The sequence below is a fragment of the Engraulis encrasicolus genome, chromosome 17 (assembly GCF_034702125.1).
Source record: "Engraulis encrasicolus isolate BLACKSEA-1 chromosome 17, IST_EnEncr_1.0, whole genome shotgun sequence".
Classification (NCBI taxonomy): Eukaryota; Metazoa; Chordata; class Actinopteri; order Clupeiformes; family Engraulidae; genus Engraulis; species Engraulis encrasicolus.
This window is the reverse complement of record NC_085873.1, coordinates 31,015,475-31,030,631: the sequence shown is the minus strand read 5'-3', so window position 1 is coordinate 31,030,631 and position 15,157 is coordinate 31,015,475. Positions and strand designations below refer to the sequence as shown.

The 15,157-nt window shown below is 43.4% G+C and overlaps 1 protein-coding gene across 3 annotated transcripts in view; it reads left to right on the top strand.

Moving 5' to 3' along the window:
- The window catches only part of LOC134466756 (1-phosphatidylinositol 4,5-bisphosphate phosphodiesterase delta-3-A-like), a 31,728-nt gene extending 21,320 nt beyond the window's left edge, over positions 1–10,408 (top strand). For all 3 annotated transcript variants that reach the window (XM_063220628.1, XM_063220627.1, XM_063220626.1), the window contains 9 exons: positions 278–422; positions 734–886; positions 1,673–1,837; positions 3,528–3,678; positions 4,171–4,287; positions 4,581–4,759; positions 5,177–5,312; positions 7,195–7,344; positions 7,752–10,408. In XM_063220628.1, coding sequence (XP_063076698.1) covers positions 278–422; positions 734–886; positions 1,673–1,837; positions 3,528–3,678; positions 4,171–4,287; positions 4,581–4,759; positions 5,177–5,312; positions 7,195–7,344; positions 7,752–7,882 — 1,327 coding nt within the window. In that variant the 3' untranslated portion in view covers positions 7,883–10,408. The remainder of the gene's footprint in view (positions 1–277; positions 423–733; positions 887–1,672; positions 1,838–3,527; positions 3,679–4,170; positions 4,288–4,580; positions 4,760–5,176; positions 5,313–7,194; positions 7,345–7,751) is intronic.
- The last annotated feature ends 4,749 nt before the right edge of the window (positions 10,409–15,157 follow it).

The window sequence follows — 15,157 nt, the reverse complement described above, 5'->3', positions numbered from 1 at the left end:
ACACACACACACACACACACACACACACACACACACACACACACACACACACACACAAACAACCATACATCAGGTACACACACACACACGCACGCAAAATCTTGCGCACACAATATCTCGTACGCACTCACACACTTTTAGTAAATGTAATGTAAATGTCTGTGTGTGTGTGTGTGTGTGTGTGTGTGTGTGTGTGTGTGTGTGTGTGTGTGTGTGTGTGTGTGTGTGTGTGTGTGTGTGTGTGTGTGTGTGTGTGTGTGTGTGTGTGCGCACGCAGGGCTCTCAACCAGGGCTGCCGCTGTGTGGAGCTGGACTGCTGGGACGGAGACAAAGGAGAGCCCATCATCTACCACGGGCACACACTCACCTCCAAAGTGCCCTTTAAAGATGTCATCATGACTATAGCACAGTTCGCCTTCAAGGTACACACGTGTGTGTGTGTGTGTGTGTGTGTGTGTGTGTGTGTGTGTGTGTGTGTGTGTGTGTGTGTGTGGTTATGTTTGTGTGTGTGTATGTGCTTGTTTTGTGTGTGTGTGTGTGTGTGTGTGTAGAAATCTCTGTATCCTCTTATCCTGTCCAGGGTGCTCCCTACGCTATATACAGCTGTGTGTGTGTGTGTGTGTGTGTGTGTGTGTGTGTGTGTGTGTGTGTGTGTGTGTGTGTGTGTGTGTGTGTGTGTGTGTGTGTGTGTGTGTGTGTGTGTGTGTGTGTGTGTGCATACATATGTGTGTAGAAATCTCCATACCCTGTGATCCTGTCCCTGGAGGTCCACTGCTCCCTGGAGCAACAGGCGGTGATGGCCCGGCATCTGCGCTCCATCCTGGGCAAGCGACTGCTGACCAGGCCCCTCAACACCCAGCCACTAACCAGGCTACCATCCCCTGAGGTACTATACGTGCGCGCACACACACACACACACACACACACACACGCACACACGCACACACGCGCGCACACACACACACACACACACACACACACACACACACACACACACACACACACACACACACACACACACACACACACACACACACACACACACACGCATGCACACATACACACACACACACAGGGCATGAGCGCCCAACCTCTCAACAGGCTACCAGAGTTACATGTGTTTTTGATGGGGCTACCCTTATGATAATAATTAAATACTGTGTAATCTATATACAAGTACTATGTAACCAGAGATTCTTTAAGTATATAGAGATATGCCAATGTAATAGGTTGCTATGGGCATCTAACATGACCAGGTTCCGGTCTGCCCAAAGGGGCGTGTCATAATACTCCTAGCATTGAATAGAACAGACCTTAGGTCTGCCTAGGTCTGCCTAAAGGGGGATCCCCCCCCCTCCCCCTTGCAATAATAGAACCCGGAAACAATGGGCCAATGGAACCTCTCTCTCTCTACTCTCTCTGATATAACTGTATGTCTATGGCAGTTCTCCTGCAGTGGTGTAGTCTACGTAGAACGCGGGTATACGGAGTATACCCACTTCTACATTTCAGGGATTTCTGTATACTCACTTAAAATTGATTGATCAATTGTTTTGAATAGCACGAAAATATACAGTGTACCCACTTCAAAAAATGTTAAAATATACAGTATACCCACCATAAAAAAGTAGACTACACCACTGTTCTCCTGATTCGCGTTTCCTCTTTCTAGGAGCTGAGGGGGCGGGTCTTGGTGAAGGCGAAGCGTATTGGTGCACTGGGGAAGACGGAGAGCTCTTCCTCATTCGGGATCGGTGCACTTGGGAAGACCGACAGGTCTGGTTCAATCGACTCCAGCTTTGACGAGGATGCCAGTGGTGGGCCCAAAAGTGCCAAAGTCAGTCATCACATGCACGTGTGCGCGCACAGACACACACGCACACACAAGCTCCCTCTCAGTCATTCATTCACACACATACATACACTCTCTCTTCCTCTAGCTCTCTTTCTCTCTCACACATAGACATGCACACAAGCACTCATACATGGTAGAAGCGTCTAAACCCCCTGTTGAGGAGATTATGTGACGATGGTGATACATGCAGTATCTTGGGCACCAGAAACAGGTTGACCTCTCGAGAAATAAATAAATAAAATCTAATGTGCACTATGATACAGGCAGCACAGAGAAGACATCTGAACACACCACTCCAACACTAACCTATTCTCGTGAATGTACCACTCCAAACTACTGCTAGTCACCTCAACACACCAAAGATTTTCTTAGTAAATTAAGATACCCCAAACCCCACCTATCCAATGCGAAAGGAGTGTGCTCAAATTCGGTCTCCTAAGGTGTCGTCCTTCCTCCTTCTCTTTCTGTGGTGTTTGGTGGCTATCATGATGCGCCACAGCCACCTACAGCGCTAAGGGAACTCCATTTATCCTAAAACTAAAGTCTCCCAAGGTCTCCTCACCGAAGGTCTCCTAAAGGGGCGTTCACCTGACGTCACATGGATGCAGGAAAAGTATGGGCTTGATGTATCTTAATCTACTAAGTAGGGCTGGGTATCACAGTCATGTTCCTGTATCGATTCGGTTCTTAGGGCTTTGAATTGATTAATCACGATTCGATTCGATTCATTCCGAATCCACTCATTCCGAATCGATTCAATCCATTCCCTTCTTGGTGCCTGGATTTCCCCCAAAAGATGCTGTTGCCTATTTTTATATAAAAATGTTAAAGGGCTGTGGCTTGACAGTGTTAACAGATTGCTAATTTGTAATAAGTAGGCCTAGGCCTAATTGACTAATACCTACTGGGTATTTTCCATACACCTAAATTAAACAACAAGAACAAAAAGAAAAAGAAACCAAAAAATCTATTAACTAGATTATTTTACCCAGCCCTACTGCTAAGAACATCTTTGAACACACTACTCCAGATGCTGCACTAGTATCAACAGAACAGCACAGAGCAAAGAGTGGGCAATTATTTAGGGTTTAGAATATTTACCATAGGGCCAGATGTCAGAGGCAACATGCCTGTGTCAATAGTAAACAATACTGTAATGTACACTGACATAGCTTGTCGGCTATTTCACTCCTGCACATTGTAATATTTAGATGTAACCTTGATTAATTTCACAACTGCAAGACCCCTAGCCATTTTAAGAATGTTAGGTGAGTGTATTACTTTATTATTAGTGTATGTGAGTGTATTACTGATGAACAAGTTGCCTGTCTTGTAAAGGCCCTCAGGGCCAGATGAAATGGCTCTGCGGGTCGCACGTGGCCCCCGGGCCTGAGTTTGCCCACCTCTGGAACAGAGAGACGGCTAAACATTGACATCTAGTGGTTAATGGTAGAAATGACTGAAATTGCATCCACAGGTCTGAGTGACTGTGTACACAAGAAGGTGAAGTGTAAAGGCTAAACAGTGGCCTCTAGTGGTACAGGATAGACATGATTGAATTTCTGCTAGCCATGCCACTCAGTGTGTGTGTGTGTGTGTGTGTGTGTGTGTGTGTGTGTGTGTGTGTGTGTGTGTGTGTGTGTGTGTGTGTGTGTGTGTGTGTGTGTGTTAGAGCTGTTCTAAGGTGAGTGTGGAGCTATCGGACCTGGTAGTGTACTGCTGCAGCGTTTCATTCCGGAACTTTGAGGAAGCCAATCAGCAGTCACCAGACCTCATGTCTTCCTTCAACGAAAACGATGCACTGAAACTTATCAAGGACTCAGGTACACACACACACACGCACACACACACACAGGCACACACATGTACTCACACACACACACACACACACAAAGACACACATGAACGCAGCACTGAGTATGGGGCATACAGACACTACAAGACCGGCTCAGCAACATGATGTAGGACAAACACACACACACACACACACACACACACACACACACACACACACACACACACACACACACACACACACACACACACACACACACACACACACACACACACACACACACACAGGCCTTGTAAAAGACAATTCAACACAATTTTCATAAATAATTTCAAAAATCTAATTTTAAGAAAGCATGAGGAAAATTGGAACTGGGCTAATGCCATCTGATATTTCTATAACAAATTCTAACATTAAAACGCTTTCAATGACATCAACAGATATGAAAACAGATATATTTGAAGAGAATGTATTTGAAAACGGATTTATGGTGAGTTCTTCATAACTTATTGTTGCTCCCTAGGACGGCAGTTTGTGCGTTTGAACAGTCGATGCCTGAGCCGTGTGTACCCGTCAGGACAGAGACTAGACTCATCCAACTACCAACCGCAAGACATGTGGAACGCTGGATGCCAGCTGGGTAACACACACACACACACACACACACACGTCACACTCAAACGCACACACACAGACACACACACACTATATATTCAAGGAATGGTGCATTCAGAAAAAACAGTTAGGGTTACCTCTACCAATTCAGTTCAGCTGCTGTGTGTGTATGTGTGTTTGTGTGTGTCTGTTTTTGAGTGTGACGTGTGTGTGTGTGTGTGTGTGTGTGTGTGTGTGTGTGTGTGTGTGTGTGTGTGTGTGTGTGTGTGTGTGTGTGTGTGTGTGTGTGCACGTGCATGTTTGTGTGTGTGTGTGTAGTGGCACTAAACTTCCAGACGGCGGGGGAGCAGATGGATTTGAATCAGGGCCGTTTCTTGGACAACGGTTGCTGTGGTTATATCCTGAAGCCCAGCTTCCTGTGTCAAGATCATGCCCAATTTAATCCCGAAAACACCGGAGGTGGTCCCGGACACTCACCGACACAACTAACTATACGGGTAACACACACATACACGCGAGACTCAAAAACACAGAAAACCGACACTAAACAGACGTGCGCGGGCACAGACACAAAACAGACGCACACACTCGCACTATGCTGCATACACAACCACACACTCACCCATGTGTGCAACATCTCTGTGTGTGCTTCAGACGATCACCACTGCCCAAGAATGTGTGGCAATGAATCTGTGTGTGTGTGTGTGTGTGTGTGTGTGTGTGTGTGTGTGTGTGTGTGTGTGTGTGTGTGTGTGTGTGTGTGCGAGTCGAGTGTGTGCATGTATATGTGTGCATATATGTGAGAGTGAGTGGTGTGTGTGTGTGTGTGTGTGTGTGTGTGTGTGAGAGAGAGAGAGAGATTGATAGATTGATTGATTGATTGATGTGTGTGTGTGTGTGTGTGTGTGTTTCAGGTGATCTCTGCTCAGCAGCTTCCCAAGGTGTGTACGGAGCGTCTGACGGCCATTGTGGATCCACAGGTTACCGTGGAGACATACGGAGTCGCCATCGACTGCAATCGCCAAAAAACACACCGTGTCGACAACAACGGTAATACTGAGCCTTCTACTTTTATGACTACAAATAATAAATACTTACAAAACACACCACTTCATGATGATGATTATTATTCTCATTATTTAATGACAGTGATGGCGATATTATTATTATTATTATTATTATTATTATTATTATTATCATTATATCATCTCATATTATTTTATTTTATACATAATAATTTAGAATCTGTAGTCCTACATTGGGAGGGAGCGTGGGAGTAGAGTAGAGTAACTTTATTGATCCCAGAGGGAAATTAAGGGAGGGATTGGGAGATTTTGTTTGTTTGTAATACTATGTTTAATCATACGATTCAAGAGTAAAATTAGCACTTCTACAACTACTACATCAACTAATAGTAATAAAACACACTGTATCAACAACAGTTATCCCACCACTAAATAAGACACATCATGTTGATCACGACGGTCTGAATGTGTGTGTGTGTGTACGTGTGTGTGTGTGCACACTCACCTAAAAACAAATCACTTTGTCATGTACAGCCAGTGTGTTTGTGTGCATGTGTGTGCACTTGCCTCACAAGACATTGCAATGACAGCCATGTTGTGCTAACGGTCCTCTACTTTGTGAATGTGGGAGATTGTGTGCAATGTTATGAAGTTTGTCTCTGAAGTGAATTCTTTGCGACGTGAATAAACATGCCTCGAAATGGGAAGTTTCCTTGTGTTTCTAAAGTGACGGGTGTGAGTGTGAAGTGTGTGTGTGTGTGTGTTTCCAGGGGTGGAAAGTAACTAATTACATTTATTCAAATCCCTGTAATTAAGCACTTTTTATGAGTAACTTGTAATTCTTAACGTAGTTTTTAAAATGGGTAATTTTGCTTTTACTCAAATTACATTTTGGCCCAAGTAGTTTTACTTAATAATATTTGAACCTGCCTTGAGTACTGAGTAAATTCTGATAGGTAGAGAAAAATTAAATTAAGGAAAACATCTGCCAGAAATGAAGGAACCTGTGCGTATGTATCATTTCACATACAGTAAATGATCTATTTTGGACTAATCCATTGCATGATTATCCAGCGCCCATCGGTATCATGTCACTGGTTTGACAGCCCAATAGTCGGCAATGGGCAGACCCTGGGCCTGCTTATTATTTTGATTCTGCTCAAAATTCCATGACCAAGTCAGTCTGGCAAACATGGGTATTTGAAGTTCATATCCGTCTCATTTTTGAAGACAATAAAAGTTTAGTATTTAAACTTCCCCACTGCAAAATAAGCCAGAGGCAAGAGTGGCCTGATTGATCGTTTCAACCATAACGAGGCATTTGATACACGTAAATGCAGGTTGAAGGCCCTCTGAGAATACGGTGCTCAGGGCCAGGTCAACGCTCGCTGGGATTTGTAGTCATGATAGCCAGGTTATTGGAAGATGACTGGTGCAGAAATAGACAGAGGTCACGGAGGGCGCTATTCAAGACGAAAAATGGCATTTCTCGATAGAAAAGCTAACTGATAGCAACTAAGTAACTTTTGCTCAAATTACATTTTGAAAAAAGTATTTTTTTTTAACTTTTACTCTTAGATTTTTAAAGAGGTAATTTTACTTTTACTTTGAGTAGATTTCAAACAAAGTAATGATACTTTTACTGAATTTTTTTTTTTTTCGGTACTCTTTCCACCTCTGGTGTTTCCAGGCTTAAACTTTTGGTAGGACTTCATATAAGTGTGTGTGTGTGTGCGTGTGTGTGTGTGTGTGTGTGTGTGTGTGTGTGTGTGTGTGTGTGTGTGTGTGTGTGTGTGTGTGTGTGTGTGTGTGTGTGTGTGTGTGTGTGTGTGTGTGTGTGTGTGTTCAGGTTTTAACCCTCGTGGGACTTCATATAAGTGTGTGTGTGTCTGTCTGTCTGTCATCAGGTTTTAACCCTCGGTGGGATGTGACGCTGGCATTTCAGCTGCAGGTACCAGAGTTGGTTCTGGTGCGCTTTGTGGTGGAAGATCACGATCACACAGCTAAAAATGACTTTGTAGGGCAATTCACACTGCCCTTCTCCTGCCTCAAACCAGGTGACTCTCTCTCTCTCTTGGTTTTGGCCTTCCGTTTCCACGTAGCACATATTTAAAATCCAGATATAAAAAAGCAGGCTTAAAAAATATCCTATTTAGGGGGCTGAAACGCATTTGTTACAATGGAATCTCTCTCTCTCTCTCTCTCTCTCTCTCTCTCTCTCTCTCTCTCTCTCTCTCTCTCTCTCTCTCTCTCTCTCAGTTGTGTGTGCGTGTGTGTCATTCTATCAAGGCAATGAAATATGTACATCTTTTATGAGTAGGTCAGCTTTGGATTGTTGTGAGAACATAAAGCATAAAGAACCATAATGTCCTGTGTGTGTGTGTCTCCAGGCCACCAACATGTGCACCTGTTTGATGTGTGTGTGTGTGTGTGTGTGCGTGTGCATCTGCGTGTGTATTTACAGGCTATCGGCATGTGCACCTCTTGCGAGCGGACGGCAGCAGTATGTCTCCAGCGACTCTATTCGTCCACATCAAGATGACGCCTCTGAGCATGCCAGTCAGGAGCGTGGCCCAGCGTATGGCCAAGACTTAAGGCAGTATGCGATTGGCCCGCACATATTCTGATGTGGGTGGAACAATGCTCCCATTGGCTGGGCCTCAAATCGCTGGTTGGAGGAAGCTTTGAAGGACCCAATCAGAAGAAGGATCTTGCTCTAGCATGGTGATGCACTTGAGTGAGGTGATCACTGGATTCAGAAACTACAATCCAGTGCCACATATTCCGAAAGACCTATGAAAAAGGGCGATTCGGTAAAATCAGGTATTTTGGAAAATGTGGCACTGGATTATAGCTTCTGAATTCAGGTTGCCCCTCACTGCTCAGGTGCATTGATAAAGACACCTTTAGGTTGCACTCCTGGGCTGAGTTTCTCAAAAGAGAAGTTGTTAGCCTGTTAGCAACTTCGGTAGTTGTCAATGGGAAAATGCATTGAAAACAACAAAGTAGCTAATGTAGTAAGCAACTTTGGTTTTGAGAAATTCACCCCTGATCTAACCCAGCCTACCAAGGCAAGAGGGAAATCTTGTCGCTGTCCTTTGTAGTTTCATAATGGCAGAGTGTGATTTTAATCAGAGTTTTATAAAGTAGAAGCAAATTACAGTAATAACAAAAGAGTAACAGTGAGTTCTCTAAAATCTTAGAAGGGGTGTGTCTGGTTAGTCCTATTGCAGTACATTACATTACATCTCATTTAGCTGACGCTTTCATTTTATTCAAAGCGACTTACAGTTATTATTTGTCAGGGTATTGGTTACAGTCCCTGGAGTTACAGTAGGTGCCTTGCTCAAGGGCACTTCAGCCATGGAGATGTAGGGAGAGGTCAGGTGGGATTCAAACCTGCGACCACCAGATTGAAAAACCAACTCTCTAACCACTAGGCCACGGCTGCCCCTATAAGGCTGGGGAGACTAATATCATTAATTGGATCCAAAGCAGTTTCTTCCACGTCAAGGTGATTAAACAAAAAGCAGAAACTAAACTAAAAGACTAAACAAAAGCGTTGTTAAAAGGGGCTCCAGGTAGGATTAAAAGTTGAATTAATCACGGTCCAGAGTCAGCCGCTGCTTATGCGAGTCTTTAGTAAGTGAACGATGGCTCTCATGATCCCTTCCACCGTTCGCTGTCAGAAAACCCCACATGCAACTTTTGGCAGCGCGGTCCGAGGGAGTGTGAAATACTTATCATTTGAAAACAACGCTTTACATACCGTATTCAGATTTGTATCAACTGTTGGCATTCCGGCATGAAAAACAGTGAGTTTATTTGAACAGCATTTCTTCATTACGGTGTAGATTTTGAGACAGACATGCCACGGGCACCACGCAAATGACGTCATACTACCTAGTGCCTCTTTACAAGAACTCTTGTCCCCGTGAAGCAGACTAGAGTAAGTGCTTTGGATCCACTTTATTATAAGTCAGGTAATGTTGTAATTACAACTTTAATTTATGATATTACATAGTCGTTACCACAATATCTAATGAGGGTTTTTTTTTACTCTTCTTTTACTTCTACTTTATTACACCTCTGACTTTTATAGCTTTACATGTATGATGGTAAAGCAACAGTGTTCTTTTATAGTTTTATGATGGCAAAGCAACAGTGTTTTTTAAACAGGTTTACGGTGGCGGAGAAAAAGTGGTTTTGATATGCATTTCTCAGGTTTGACATTTCTAAGACGTATGAAGATCTAACCTGGCTTTGGCCTCTTCAAGTTTCTTTGAGACTCTAGTCTGGCCAGGCAATCCATCCACAACATTTCTTTGTGGGAGATGCAAAAGGCGTGTCTAGCTCGCCTTCAGTAAATGCCCCCACCCATTCCTTTATTCGCTAGTTAACTGAACTGGTCCGGTGCTGCCTTACACACGATCCATCCAGCCATTGGATATGCTCAAAATTGACGGGTTCTCTTTTTCGGGGGAATATAAAATGTGGTAAATGGTTTGCATGGCCAGACTTAAGTCTCAAAGAGACTGGCAGTCACGATAGCCAGGCTAATTTAGACAATATCAATTTATACTTAGTTTTAAGTTCCCTATTACATTAATTAGGTACAATGTAACATAGCATGTAATAACATGTAACATTATGAATTAGCACTGTTTTTAGGGTTACAGCTTATTTGAGTTAGGTATGTACAGTCAAAGTACACCATATTACATGTAGTTACAATAAAATAGTACAAAGCAAAAATAAAGTGTTACACCCAGTATACAATGTATTGGTTGGAATAAAGTAAATGTATGGGGCGTAGTCTCATCTGATTTGTATTAGGATTTGTATTTCAGGAGTATTATGTATTGTAGATCCGAAGGGAAATGCTATCTGAAGATGTGTGTACATGTGTTACAGCTAAAATTGACAATGTTTTTTTGCATTCTCTCACGTAAATGTTGCCAAAGTGCTCTTGCTCACTTGTATTGTCATACTGGTGTGAGCAGTGAAGTCAATACTCATTGTATACAGCAAGACAAGAAACTATGTCGCAGGTCATATGAACAGAATTGATGTACCCTGTACAGCACCTTCCACAATAAAGTTTGAATATGTGTTTCTGCATTGTGTATCTGTAGTTTGTTTCGATTCTGACAAGGGGATGCTTCAGTGAAAAGCTTGAAAAGTCAAGATTTTTCAGCAACTGAACAGTGATGAGTTACTACACGTTGCCCATTCTATCCTATCATAAAGAAAATGCAGTGATGGATAAAGGATCTCTCCAAAAACACAACATCAACTGCAAAGTTATACGTAATGTTATAATTCATGGTTCTGAAGTGTTTTTTTTCTTAATTGCTGTTTACAAAGACAGCTGACCAACAGCTGCAGTTAATTTGGCCACACACTGAACACTGACGACTTCATATCCTATTTTGAGCAATTTTGCAGAGTTTCCGGATTTTGGGGAGTCACATTTTTTATTCCGTCATGATGTCGCACCCACTGACCATGCGCACCATGCCCTTAAGCTATGCCCACATCCTCATGAACGGTGTAACGTTTTCCATGTGTGTTACGCCCTTTTGTGGGGGAAACAGCCAATGCAAGTCAATTGGTGGTGTTGGGGTTTAATAAACGAAAGATAAGGACCTGTAGACTAGCGTTGTTCATGCACAACATGCCGAAAATGTGTTGTGTTGCCAGCTGTTCAAATAATATCTGGCCAAACAGTCGTGGCTGAACCATGGACTGTGTTCATTTAGGCTAGCCGATGTAGCATGTAAGATGATGAGACATTCGGTTTGATTTCCCCCATAAAGGGGCATAACTCACATTTATGTGCAAAGTACCAGTGATCCTTCTTATCCAATCTACGTTCTGTGGTTGTGACGTTTAAAGGATCGTTCCGGCGTAAAATGAAAGTTTCACCATCGCTTTCCCATGCCACATAATGTATCTAATGATGAGCCATTCCGGGCAATGCCGCGCCGTTATGGAGTTAGCTAATTTTAAGCTTTTTGGCGAAAAACGCAGCCGATGCATCACGGCGGGGCCAATTATAGGCCTATTATTCCCCGCTATAAACAATTTCAAAAACTCTACACATCTTCACTCTTCATCACAAAGGTCTCGTCAATCAAACCGAGGCACAGAGAAGATCATCAGACCACACAGTCTTTCACTGGCCAGTGTTTTCAGAGGTGTCTCACTGTTGCAACTCTCTGACCCGGATGTAGGCTACTCAATCAGGTGGTTAGGTAGGCTAAACATGGTCCGCGGTTCTTACACCGGCTGCGACCGTACAATGAAAAGCTGGAACCCAGCCGTTTTCACCGACTGCCACTGTCTAAACCAGCCATATTACGGGAATGGCTAATAGCATTAGAAGTGGACGAAACTGACATAAAAACCCTGAGGGATCGCTACTACCTGGCATAAAATCTACTGGCAGGTAGCTTGATAAGCAAGACCCTCTCAGCTCGTCGGGCTAACTGACAGGGCCGTGGGGATAGGCTACTGGACCGACTGTGTTTTTTGATCATGTGAAAAATCAGGATATTTCCGGGAAAAATGTCAAATTGGGAAGAAATGAGTCAAAATTAGGGAGTTTAGGGATGGCTGACCGGTATGGGTATACTGCGTATACCTGCGTTCTACGTAGACTACACCACTGGTGTAGTTTACGATGAAAATACAGTCAATGACAATGACAATGAAAATACAGTCAGTTGGTTATTGGAAAGGGGTACAAGTGAGAGGTTGATCACAGAGGAAATCGCTTCCTTGGCTGCTGTCACCTGTACGACACCCCTGGTTGCGACCTCTGTGCATGCTATGTCAACATGTGTGTGAAGTGAGCAGTGGAAAAATGTAAATGTGCATTTCAGTCTTTGACAGTTGGTGTACATAGGCTATGGCTATTCAAATGAAATTGCATACCGAGGACACACAGGTGTGACCTACAGTATGACATTTTTCCAGACAATTCTGTGTGACTAGGAGGACATCATTCAGTCAGCAGGAGATACAAATACATGCTGGAGACAACAGGTAAGGTCGAATGATTGCAAATGCCTCTTTTGCACTGCCAGATTTCTGCTAGGCCTACAGCTCAACACAGCGCGACTCGACCGCCACTTTTTAGATGCGTCCCAGCATCTCTATAAGAGGGTCTGTCTGTCCGTCCGTCCGTCCGTCCGTCCGCCTTCAATTGTGTCTGAAACGCTTTTTGTGTCTGAAACGCTTTCTTTAAATTGTTCCTTCCTGTGGCCACAGGGCGGCAGACTTGCCATTTTGGACCGGAGCGAATGCGTGCAAGCATAGCCTTTCTATACTAAACCGGATGCTAACGTTGGCGAAAAGTAGCCTAGCCACAGGCTAACTGACAAACGTGAGGCCAACAACTCAGCCGATCGTGATGTACGCCACAAATAGACCAATCGACCTCATATTTAGACACTACAATGTTGATTTCTGCCTTCAATTTTCATCAGTTAAGAAATCTAGCGTCGGATTAACACATTATTAAGGTAGTAAAGCGAGTTGCCGCCATGTTTGTTTTCCAGAATCACCCGGGTCGAGAGCTCACGTGCAGCATTCTGGGTAATTGAGTTTCAATTCACCTAAAGGGTGAACCCATAAGCGCATGATTCACCCAAACGGTTTTATGTATTTATTTATTATTTGTCGATGTTTACATTCTTTCCCACATGCACATAATGCTGAAATGGCGTGATACTAAAGGTTTTTAGGCCTAATAAATGTCTGGTAATTTGTAATGTAGCCTACTAAAAATCATATGGTTCTTTTCCAAATCCAAGAATGATGATAAGCTTATTATACCCTAAACTGCAAAAAATAAAGCCATGTCTCGCCATTTTGCTGCCTTGCTGCCTGCCACAATATTTGGAGTGTCCATGATGACCAATAAACAAAAAGTACATCCTCGGGGGGCGTTTGGGGGGGAAAATGGCATAGTTGGAACTGGCATAGAGGGACGCATCTGTTGTCCGCCTGTCGGCCTTGTTGCTTTAGGATTGCGCTGTGATGTGCCTATTCGAAAAGCAAAAACAGTCACGCTGTGTCGAGCTGTAGGCCTACCAGAAAAACGGCAGTGGAAAAGAGGCAAAAAATATATTTTCCAATACACTGGGGGATGGCGATGGATTGACATCGACTGGAACATTTTACTGTATGTATTCATAAGACAGGTTTATTGTAACATCATAGCCATGTATTATTATTATGTATGTATGTATGTATTATTAGCCATGTATTATTATCATGAAAAGTTGGAAGTCAGCTGTTTTGTTGATTTTAAATTGGTTACATTACACATACTTGTAGATGTCCAGATCAAGGCTAGCACACAAGTGCATACTGTAGGCCTACAGTATTTTAATTTACAACTGCTTGTCAATGTGTGCTATAGTGGACTAGATTAAAAGAAAAAAATATCCCATAGATTGGTTAAAAATGTTAATTATCTATAATTGTACTGATAGGAATGGGGTGTCATTTGCTTTCTAGTGTCTTTGGCCATCATAAATCACGACCACATGGTCAGGAAAAAAAACAGTACTCTGAATGGTGTGAAAGTTTTAGTGACACTTAATTTTAGGTTTCATGCGTTACCCACTAATACATTCCCAAGTGTGTGTACTGTATAAGTGACTTAAAAGTATAGGACAACAATACATTTGTGAACACACTGCAATACCGGTACTTCCAGGACATCAAACCCAGATATGGCAAGAGTACAGTTCTGATCTAGCCTGATAAACCAGACTAAATGTGGATGTCTAATTTAGTCTGGCCTCGATGCATAATACATTCGAAGATTGTTGATGAGAACAACCTTCCCTCAAAACCCTGCCCGCTTTGATTCAAAACACATCTTTGCATTGTAATTGGTTTGCCAGATCCATGGCATTCTGGCTTCATTGAATCATTATGCGAGGCCAGACCCACCCGTAGACAAAACATTTTGCCGTCCAGCGGGTGGCGCTGGTTCACCAGGCTAGTTCTGATCCTGTTCAACATTTTCTACCAGACAAGTGATTGAGATTTGAACTTTTAGCTGACCACGATGACCACGACGACCACGAGCCTTGTGTCTTCAAACTTCACCACCAACAACACTGGGGAATTTGACCACATCTGTGCTGAGATGCCAGCTAGTGTCATGATATGGGGTACAGTCAGTGTACTCTGTGGCTGTGTGGGTTTGCCTGCCAGCGTGTGGCTCCTGTGCGTGCTCATTCAGAGGCAGCGCAGTGGCATGACCAACGACGTCTACATGCTCAACCTCACTGCCATGGATTTGATCTTCAATACTTTTGCAATACCAGGCATGCTCAATTACTTTGTGTGGAGGAATCACATTTACTCTTCATTTGATAACTTTCTGTTCACTTTGAGCATGACTGGAAGGCCCCTGTTCATGATGTGTATTTGTGTCGATTGTTTCGTGGCTGTGGTGTACCCCTTTACGTACATGAACATGAAGCGCTCGAGATACAGACCGCTATCCTGTACGGTAGTGTGGGGTTTAACACTGAGCACTGCTATTGTCTATAATTTAGTGTCACAATGGTATGTACCATTTATTTCAGCTTTGTACATCCTTGCCATTCCAACCATTGTCGTCTGTGACCTTGCTGTCCTGTACACTTTGAGAAAGCCAGATCCTTCCGGAAGGAGTGGCGTCCATCCACAGAAGCAGACAGCTCTGGAGACTATCTCCATCAGTCTGGTCATGACCTTGGTGGTCTACCTGCCCATAATGGTTGTTAGCCCTTTCTGGAGCTCAATACCCAGTAGGCCCCTGGTGAAGATGTGCATTCTAGGCTTTCTTCTCCGTACTGCACC